The sequence below is a fragment of the Microtus ochrogaster genome, chromosome 21, assembly GCF_000317375.1.
Source record: "Microtus ochrogaster isolate Prairie Vole_2 chromosome 21, MicOch1.0, whole genome shotgun sequence".
NCBI lineage: Eukaryota > Metazoa > Chordata > Mammalia > Rodentia > Cricetidae > Microtus > Microtus ochrogaster.
Window position 1 is genome coordinate 2,435,231 of NC_022022.1, and position 10,908 is coordinate 2,446,138.

Genomic DNA, 10,908 nt, shown 5'->3' on the forward strand with positions numbered 1-10,908 from the left:
TTCATTATGTCTGGCCTCTATAAAGACCTTAAGGAGATGTAACCGCTTTTCTCTTCTTAAGAATAATAAATGCCATGTGCTTGAGAATCATGGGTACCTTACCCTGGGCAGGAAAGGAACCCCAGCTTTTTACAATCTTTTCTTTACAAATGCCTATTCTTGTTTGGAATGTAATAGCATCTCCCATTAATGTTTCTCCCATGACAGGCCTTTGTTGAGAATTATCCACAGTTCAAGAAGATGTCTGGGACTGTCTCAAAGCACGTGACAGTGGTCGGAGAACTGTCCCGGTTGGTCAGCGAGCGGAACCTGCTGGAGGTTTCTGAGGTTGAACAAGAACTGGCCTGTCAGAATGACCACTCTAGTGCCCTCCAGGTCAGTCTAACTGGGTGAGCACCTACTGCGTGTGAGCGGTGTACCGGGCAGAGAGACTGCAAAGGCGAGTAACCCTTCTTTGCCAACCGCCAACATGGAACTTGGCTTACCACAGAGTTATGAACACATTTAAGGTGGTATAAGCCAAGTCTGGTAGCCACCAGCTATAATCCCAGCACTTGGGAGCTGAGGCAGGAGGATCACAAGTTTGAGGCCTGAACATGCAACTTAGTAAGACCAGACCCTGCCTCAAAACAAATTTTAAAAAAAGGTGAAGATGTAGCCTTTTGTTCAATTCACAGTACCACTGAAAAGGAATTAGTTACTAAAGATTGCTTTTCATTTCACAAACATGATAACATGCTACATATAAACGCTATGATGAGTAAGGGTGTAGAAGAATGAAGGTAAATAAGACACCACCCTTCTCCTCAGTGCCTCACACTATAAGAAGAAAGAAAGCAACTTTAAAGAATTGTCAGCTACAGAGATGGCTCAGAAAGTAAAGCGCTTAACGCTCAAGCATGAGGGTCTGAGTTCCGATCACCAGTGTGGTGGTATACGCCTCTAATCCCTACTCTAGGAGACAGAGAGATAGGCAGATGGGGGGGGGTTGATGACCAGCCAGTCTCACCAGTTGGTGGCCTTGGGTCCAGTGAAAGACCTGTGGAAAACAATCAAGGAAAGGTACCCAGCCTCAGCCTCTGGCTTCTACATGCAGGTGCATCTGTGTGCACACACACTGAACACGTGTACATATTCCACTAACCAGTACATACATACATGTAAAAGTGATAAAGTACTGTAATCTCATGTAGTAAGTATGTAACCAAGGCTTTCACCAAAGCACATGTAGATACAGAGGAGGAACACCTGTTTTCCTCAGTGGTGATCTTTCAGGTTCTTGCTGAGGAAGATGTGAAAACTAGTCCTGGACAGAGAGGTCACACCACGCAGAGTAAGAAGGAGCAGCACTCTGAGTGGGAAGAAACAGGCGTGGAGCTGTAAAAACATGGGCACCATACTGGGCACCTCATAGAGCACAAGCTGAAGAATGATCTTTAGATAAACTAGAAAGATAGTTTGAGGGCAAGGGCTACAGCTCAATGGTAGAGGACTTGCCTGGTGTGCTCAAGGGCCTAGGTTCAATCCCTTTGAACACACACATGCACACGCACATACACACTCGCAAGAGAGAGACAGACACAATGATAGAAGAGAAGGATCAGTTTGTGGTATTGAAAGGAGGTTGTGCTTCAATTTGTGTGTGTGTTTTGTTTTTGTTTTTTGTTTGTTTGTTTGTTCGAGACAGGGTTTTTCTATAGTTTTGGGAACTGTCCTGGAACTCACTCTGTAGACCAGGCTGGCCTCGAACTCACAGAGATCTGCCTGTCTCTGCTTCCCAAGTGCTGGAATTAAAGGCATGCACCACCACTGCCCAGCTGAGCTTCAATTTTAAAATGATGGGAGTCACCAGAGGATTTTAAAATAAAAATTATACAATCAGACACTAACCTTAAGAAATATGTAGTCTGGTTGAGTAGACAAAACTGAAACATAAGAAAAAATTACATAATGTTTCAGGATATTGCTTAAATCAAAACTGTGATTCTGACCATAAATAGACAGGTTATTAGGAAACTTTTCTTAGAGAAGAAATGTTGAGATGGGCTGTGAGGAATGACTAGAATTGGGAGGAGGATTTCAGTCAGGAATAACAACAAAGCAAAGTTACATTGGCATGCAGGAAGTAATAAACAGTTTGGCCTATTAGGTGCAGAAGAGAAATAGGAGGAAAATTGAGTTAGTAAGCAGGAACCAACTTTAGAAGTGTTTAAGAGTCTGCTTGCTGAGATAGGCAGAGAGCTGATGTGGGCCTTAAATGAAAGTCAGCAGGACAAAAGCAGGGCTGTAGAAAACTGAGTCTACTCAGGATGCATGAGAGGTGAAAAGCAGCAGTAATAAGTTCTAAGGGGCAAGCCCAGCGGGAGTCACAGAGGAGAGAGGAAGCAGTCAGTGATAGATTCAAATAAAGCGGTAACTCCAGGTTCCCAAGAAATACTGAAATCATTATGATGGGACAAAATGACTCATCTGTATTTGATGCCATTGGAAAAGATAATTTAGAAATAAGCCTTTTGAGAGGTCATAATTTCTGAGCCACTTCCAACAATCACATTTCCTCAGTAATAGGGCCCCATATTCTAAAACTTACCTTCTCCTCCTGTACTGAATTAAATAAAACCAGCCAGGTGTATTGGATGTAGCACAGGCTTTGGGGCCATACTGACCGAGCTTTTGGTGATAGGATATTGACCAAATATATTTGGGAAAATGACTTTCCCCCTATGCTAGGAATAGCAGCTTCAGGTTTCTATGTCGCAATGAGGACATTGGTGTCCTTAACCCAAGCAGTTTTACACACAATAGAACTGAATGGTAGCGGTACATATGGGTGCTCACTCCAAGTCACTGTATGGTATCTTTTACAGAGGTGTAAAATAAAATATTTAACTGAGCCAACTTACTTTAAATAGCCTCACCAATATAGTTTATAGCTGTTTTTTTAATATATTTATTTTTTATTATTTATACAATATTCTTTCTGCTTGCAGGCCAGAAGAGGGCACCGGACCTCATTACAGATGGTTGTGAGCCACCATGTGGTTGCTGGGAATCGAACTCAGGACCTTTGGAAGAGCAGGCAATGCTCTTAACCTCTGAGCCATCTCTCCAGCCCCCTATAGCTGTTTTGTTACCCTATTAAAAGTATTCCTGGGGATTTCAATGAACTTAGTTTTCTGCCCCTTTCTAAATTAAAAAAAAAAAAACTTTATCCCTAACTAAATTTAAATTTCCTTATGTTTCTTTAGTAGTCTTCATAAAGATAGACCCAAAATTAATCACTAGTCGATGTCTAGTGTTTTTATCCACATTTCTCAACCATAGGGAAATCATCTAGAAAGAGTTATTACAATCCTTTGCATGACGCTTTTGTTTTGTACTTTTTAAAAGGAAAAGATAATATATACTTTAAAAAATATGAATTCTAGCCTATCACTCATGATATATTCCCAGGACTCAGGAATATGAAGTAGAAGGATTGCTATGAGTTTGAGGCCAGCCTGAGCCTTGTCTCAAAAATAAACAAACAGGAACGATTCTATTTATGATCTTATCACTGTTTGGAACTTATATTCTTTTTTTTTTAAAAAAAAATATTTATTTACTTATTATATATACAACTTTCTATCTGTGTGTCTGCGTACAGGCCACAAGAGGGCACCAGACCCCATTACAGATGGTTTTGAGCAACCATGTGGTTGCTGGAAATTGAACTCAGGACCTTTGGAAGAGCAGGTAATGCTCTTAACCTCTGAGCCATCTCTCCAGCCCTGGAACTTATATTCTTAAGGTTTTTTGTGGGGTGTTAGAGTTGTACAGGGCCAGGCCTTTCATCCAGCACTTGGGAGGCAGGGGCAGGCAGATCTCCGTGAGTTCAAGGCCAGTCTGTTCTACAGAGCAAGTTCCAGGACAGCCAGGACAGTTATACAGAAAAACCCTGTCTCAGCACAAAAAAATAAATAAAATAAAATAAGAGTTGTACAGGCAGCAACAGTTGGCAGGCAGCAACAGCAGTTGACAGGCAGCAGCAGCAGTTGACAGGCAGCAGCAGTTGACAGCAGCAGTTGACAGGCAGCAGCAGCAGTTGACAGGCAGCAGCAGTTGACAGGCTGCAGCAGTAGTTGACAGGCAGCAGCAGCAGTTGACAGGCAGCAGCAGTAGTTGACAGGCAGCAGCAGTTGACAGGCAGCAGCAGTAGTTGACAGGCAGCAGCAGTAGTTGACAGGCAGTTGACAGGCAGCAGCAGTAGTTGACAGGCGGCAGCAGCAGTTGACAGGCAGCAGCAATAGTTGACAGGCAGCAGCAGCAGTTGACAGGCAGCAGCAGTAGTTGACAGGCAGCAGCAGTAGTTGACAGGCAGCAGCAGTAGTTGACAGGCAGCAGTAGTTGACAGGCAGCAGCAGTTGACAGGAGCAGTTGACAGGCTGCAGCAGTTGGGCTCTCCCGACTGCAGAGGATTTCTTTGCAGAGTGATTTAAATAGTCCATAAAGGGAACTTTTGTTTGATTGTGAGTAGATGCCAGGGGCCCAACCCCAGATGACTTGACCTTAGATAGTAACATCATGAAGTAATGAATTGAATAGAAATGGGGTTTGCTTTATTGAATAGAAAGTGTATGATGGAAAGAAAAAATGCTTGTACATCCCATGGAAAAATTAATCTATAAATTTCTGCCACTTCTAACCACTTACATAAAAACTAACAGGAGTTTGATCTAGAAGAACTTCATTAGAAATGACATGTGGTGTGCGACCACTGGAGCACGTGCGTGTCCACAGAAGGGAGTCCATCCCACCATTTCCCAGCACTCTGTCTGACCCCCAGCGACTGCTAGGAAGAGTCGCTGGATTCCCGCAGCTTGCTGAGCCCTCTGCTGTCCCAACTCGCTGTCCTCACCTGCTGCTTAGTTGTTATTCGCACAGTGGAGGAGGGGATCCTAAAGACTGAACTAGAACTGGATAAGAGGGAGATTCCATAGCCACTGAGTTCATCTGTAATCTGCACAATAATTTAGATGTTTTTATGTCATAAAAAATGTGCTGCAATGCTGCTTCTGATAAGAGAAAACAGAGAAGTAGGGTGATAGTCAGCCTTCAACAACAGAAGATTCTCTAGATGTCAGGAAAGAGCTGTTTCACTTGAGGTTTTGAAGGGCCTGTTAGCTCCTTTTTGAAACTTGACCACCAAAGACAGTGTGTTTGCTTTGCTTTACTGGTCTCTGGATTTGCTTTACTGGTCTGGAAGACCAGAGCATAAACAGTTTTTGTTTTCTTTCATTTTGTTTTTTACCAGCTCATCCTTATTTAATTACTTGGGGGGGGGGGGCACGATTAGAGAACAGTTTGTGGGAGTTGGTTGTCTTCCACCTTGTGGAAGGGTAATCTAAGGGATCAGACTCAGATCCTCAGACCTGGAGACACGCATCTCCATCTCACTGCTACAATCCTAACTTTTGTTTTTTCAGAGTCTCATTAGGTAGACCAGGCTGACCTTAAATTTGCAAATCTTCCTGCCTCTGCCTCCCTAATCCTGACTTCTTAAGTAGACAGTAATTTGCTGGTTTGTTCATCATCCCAGCCATTGTTATATGGTAGTGCCCTTTTTTCTGTTTATAGTGGCAAGACTTAGAGAATCTTAAAAAAGAATAATCAAACATCCATCATAAAAATCAGTTGTTTCCAACAAATAAATACACCATGTACAGACCCTGTCTTCTCCTCTTCTTTGGTTAGAATCCTGAAATCCTCACGTTACTTTCGCCCTGTTAGTCAAGTGGACATGCCAGGTAGTCTCAAGGGCAGTAATTCAAAAAGAGGTCCAAGGATGACATGGGATCAAGCAAACAAAAATACCCCACTTTTCCAAGGACTGCATAGCTGAAAGAGAAGCAAGAACAGCTTGTACCTGTACATTTCTTTTCGTAAGGAGGGTCTGAGCCAGGTTCCTAAAGGGACAGCAGAGTCCAGCCAGGAAGTCTACCGCCAGTGTGAAGTCTTAAGGAAGATAGTGACAAGATTCAGGACACAGAAGAGGTGAGTAGAAAGGACGTGGACAGGCGGTCACAAAGCCATCACTGCAGTGCCCATGTTTAGTTACATGGGCACTTCAGATCTGCTTAAAGGACAATGATGGCACCGCCGGAAACTGGGTAGATTGGCCGGGAAAGGAGGATGGCGTCAAGGGAGGGAGCTCAGACACTGAAGAGGAGCCAGAGCAGCAACCCAGTGAGAGTTCACACTGCTTTAAATTGGCCAGGCTGGTTGAGAAGCGGGGGAAGGCTTACATATATGTATATATCTGATCAATTTTGCCCTAAAATGTCTTTACATTATGATAGGAAATACTGGGATGTTTTAACAGATATCCTCAGTGGGCTGTATTCTGTGGGAAAGTTACCACAAAAGAAGAGAATAAGGAAATTCTTATGAGTGTAGTGTTTAAGTGATGTTTTCTCCCTTTTAGATCCCCTAAAGATTATGATAGACATTATCCTGGAGAAGCAGCAGGGGTCCCTCTCAGAACTCTCTAGTTGAGTGCATCGCCTGTGTACTTCTGGTCTCTGTGCCTGGGTCTAGAGCCTGTAATCCCAGCACTCGGGAGGCAGAGGCAGGCGGATCTCTGTGAGTTCGAGCCCAGCCTGGTCTACCAAGGGAGTTCCAGGATAGGCTCCAAAGCTACAGAGAAACCCTGTCTCGAAAAACCAAAAATAAATAAATAAATAAAAATAAAATAAAAAATAAAAAAATAGAAGAATTCTTGCATATTGGACATGGCTGCTGAGAGGTAGTGAGGAGAGCATATTCTCAGGGCTCAAGCTTGCTTCAGAATGGAATAAGGTCTTAAAAGCATGCTAAGTTATGGCGACTATTATGACCCCAGAATCAGTGCCTCTTGGGGTCTTGCTACTCTGTCCCGTCCTCCTCTGACTTTCATGTCTCTACTAACTGTGGCTCTAAGCCCAGCCACTGCAGCCCTATTGCTGCCTCTTTTATGAAGGCTTCCCTGACTCCTCAGCAGCCAGAGCACTTCCTCATCTTCTGTCCCCACCCCCTACTCACTTACAGTGATTTTCCAACTGTTGGGTTTTGCTGATGGTGGTGAAATGCTTTTATAGCACTACACATTGCTCCCAAGAAGCTCACATTCTATAAAACTATGTACTAGATATGGATAAAAGTTATGGGGGAAGGACTATAAGCTGATCATTTAAAGTCTAACTTTAAAAATAATAGAAAACTATCTAACTTTGTAATTGGAGCACTAATAATAACAGCCCTAGCCAGATGTGGTAGCTCACCTGGAATCTCAGCACTTGAAGGCATACACATGAGAAACCCCACAAGTCCATATAGCAAGTGCCAGGTCAACCTGGATGACAGAGTAATACCCTGTCACAAAAAGCCAAAATACTAAAGTAATAGCGCCACAGTAGCTCATCTGCCTTTGCACATGGAGCAAAAACCCAGCCTATCTCCGCGGCCTTATTCTTGAGGTTAATATTTTCTTTAGGCTCTAAAGTCCTAAAACTGTTCACTTTTTGTAGAGATTAATTTTGTCAAAAGTGAAGATACCACCTCAGGCTGCCTTCCTCAGTCATTTGTGAGTTTGTTTTGTTTTTATTTGATTGCAATGAAATATCTTTGCATCCTTGTTTGCCTTTGCGCTTTCCCTGGATCCTTAACCTGGTGGGAAGTGTGGCAGCTCCTAAAGTCAGAAAGCCCTTGTCTAGGATTTCTGTCTCTTCTTTACTGACATATTGGCACTTTGTCCTCTTTTATAATAAGGAAGCCTGTCCACAATGAAAAGTTGACAGATGGGCCAATATGTCCTCTGCATTAACTGACTCGTGTCCACATTTTTCAGTGTCACTAAGCTAACGCACTTTGAAGCAGCATTCTTTGCGGCAGAGTGGCTTGTGTGTGTGTTTCATCCCTCAGTGAGTTTATGAACTCAATGAGGACAGAAATTGGTCCAAACACATCAGTGTTCCCCAGCAATGCCTGGCATGGTACCTTCTGGGGGCCTAAAATGTAGTTTTGGCTTAAATTAAATTATGTGCTTTTACTGTATAATAAATATAAATATGTGTCATGTAGGAAGGCCCTTAATGTGAGGATGAAAAAGTCCAAACATGACTATTCTGTCCCTTTGCTTTCAGCTCCTGCCTCTTAGATCGTACGCTCTCCACTTAGTGGTTACATGCTGTGACACACGTTTCTCTCTTAACTATTTTGAGGCATGTTGTTAAAGATTAAGCCCAGCCCTGTGTAAATCTCCCAACTTGTGACTATTTGTATAGAGTGACGAGCAGCACAGGAAGAAAGCCGTCTTTGACTGGACTGGTCATTTCTCCTGTGCACTCTGTCAGCTACAGTGGATGAAGTCTGTGCTCCTTGCCTCACCAAGGAGATGAGTCAGGCTGTCATGAAAGGCAAGAGCAACAGTTGCTAAACAGTTTCATTTTTCCTAAAGCTATTACAGTAGGAATTATTCCTATTTAGCTCTTCCGTTGAATAAGAAGCGGTTGCTGTTCTATAGTTAAAACAGGATGGCCTGCACGCATGTCAGCTGAGATGTGTCTCTACCGCCCAGGAAGCTTCAGATCCAGGGCATTACACAAGAGTTCACTCAAGTGAAAGGGTTAACCTTGTCTGTCTGTCTTCAGAATGTGAAGAGACTGCTGCAGAACCCTAAAGTCACAGAATTCGACGCGGCTCGCCTGGTGATGCTTTACGCTCTGCATTATGAGCGCCACAGCAGTAACAGCCTTCCAGGACTCCTAGTGGACCTCAGGAGCAAGGGCGTTTCTGAGAAGTATCGAAAGGTGACCTGATGTGTGTACCTGTGTGTGTTTTATTTTAACTGAGCGAGGGCCTCACTGTGTGTCCCAGGGGAAACCTTACACTTACCACCCTCCTATCAGCCTCCCAGTTGCTAGAATTACTGGCATGTGCTGTGTGGCTAAAATTCCTTCCCAGGGGGAGATTTGGTTTAAGTAATGTCTACTCCTCTTCCTAAGGGTCCAACAACAAGCCAAGACAGTTCTACCAAAGTTTACTCCAGGAAACCAATTGGTTTATTGGGCTTCCTTACAGAGAATAGGTGAGGGATAATGGACAGGGGTATGGGTACTCCTCCCCAAAAGGTTATACCTGGAAAACCTACCTAGCAAGGATGAGGGCTCCCCATAGCTGTACAGATGGTGTCTTCTTCTCTAGTTCTCCCATCCCTGTCCCCCCTCCCCCTGTGCACTGTAGCCCCTCCCAGATGCCATATTCTATTAAGGCAACTCTGCCTCCCTCTGGGAAGGGCTACAGTGCATACAGCAGGTGGTAAGTAGCAGCCGCTTACTCAGGCGAGGGCACAAACAGTCAACATGCCCCACTGAAAGAGCCCTTTTGCAAGAGGCGCAACTAAGCTCCCTAATAGCAGCTGCTTGGCTGGGAGGACAGACACAACATAGCACAATACCTGTCACCAAATTTTATGAAGCCCAAGTCTGTTACAGGTAAATCATCCTGTTTATTTACAAGGCATATGGTTCTGTCCTCTCATGTCTTCATTGTTACTGAATTCATTTTTAATTAATAAAGTTATTAAGTTATTTTTAATAAAGTGAGCTTCCTGATACCTAAGCAATAAAGATTGTTTCCTTTTTTTCTTGTGTAGCTCGTGTCAGCAGTTGTTGAATACGGTGGCAAACGGGTTAGAGGAAGTGACCTCTTCAGCCCCAAAGACGCTGTGGCTATTACCAAACAGTTTCTCAAAGGACTGAAGGTAGAGCTAGCTTCCTTTCCTGTGCTTTCCTAAGTCTAAAACAATTAAAGATCCCGAGTCTGAGTATGAGCTGATGAGATCTTGACAGTAGATTCCTGATTGTAGTGCTGTGTCCACCCAGCGAAATCTAAGAGAACTCTTGAAACATTGCCTTCTGGGCTGCACTGGGCCTGCACTGGGTCAGGGAGCTGAGTGGGAAATAACTGTGTAAACAGTTAGTCACGGCTCTTTGTACTGCGTTTGTAATTTAAAATTTGTTAGTCTGTCTCTCTCTCTCTCTCTCTCTCTCTCTCCCTCCCCCTCTCTCTCTCTCTCTCTCTCTCTCGTTTGTGTGTGTGTGTGTGTGTGTGTGTGTGTGTGTGAAGAGGAAAGTCAGTCTTTGGTAACATTCCTTAGAAGCCAGCCACCTTGTTTTTTGACACCTGGGCCTGGGGCTTTCAGGCTCCACTAGGCTGGCTGGCCATTGAGCTCCAGGGAGCCCCCCCCCCAGTCCCCAGTGCTGGGGTAACAAGTGGGCGTGTCTAAGTTTCTTTCCCTGGTGCTGCAGGAAAATGTTTTGACAAAGTGACTTAAAGGAGAAAGGATTTGTTTAGTTCACAGGTCCTGGATGCAGGCCATCATTGCCATAAGTCAAAACTGCAGCAGCTCCAGGGAGTCAGTCACTCACGCCCACAGTCGAAAGACTGCACATTGCCGGCTCACTTTCTCCACTTACTAGCTGATTCCTGCCCAAAACTAAGATGGTCTTCCCACATAAATGAACACAGTCAAGGCAGCTTCCCACAGGCATGCCCAGAGGCCTGTTTACCAGGTTATTTAGAGTCTGTCAGGTTGACAGTGCTGTCGTGGGCTCCACTAGGTACAATGCTTTTACTTGGTAGAAGGATCTAAAGCAGGTATCTTATCACCTGAGCTGCCTCTCCCCTAACCTGCTCTCCACAGTGCTCAGAATTCGTTGTTACCTGCAGTTTCTCTTGTGTTTCCTGCTTTTCTACCTCCCGTGGCTTGATTGGCTCCTGCACACAGCCCTTTCTTTATGTTTGCTTTGCCTATTATTTAACATTTTCACAAAAGAATGAGATCCAGACAGATAAAAGAGTCCAGATTTTTTTTTTTTGTTTTTTTTTTTT

General features: G+C 43.9%; 1 protein-coding gene across 2 annotated transcripts in view; it reads left to right on the plus strand.

Moving 5' to 3' along the window:
* Vps45 (vacuolar protein sorting 45 homolog) overlaps positions 1-10,908 on the plus strand; it is a 61,714-nt gene that overhangs the window by 16,574 nt on the left and 34,232 nt on the right. For both annotated transcript variants that reach the window (XM_005356950.3, XM_026784077.1), the window contains exons 10-12: positions 208-375; positions 8,667-8,825; positions 9,671-9,778. In XM_005356950.3, coding sequence (XP_005357007.1) covers positions 208-375; positions 8,667-8,825; positions 9,671-9,778 — 435 coding nt within the window. The remainder of the gene's footprint in view (positions 1-207; positions 376-8,666; positions 8,826-9,670; positions 9,779-10,908) is intronic.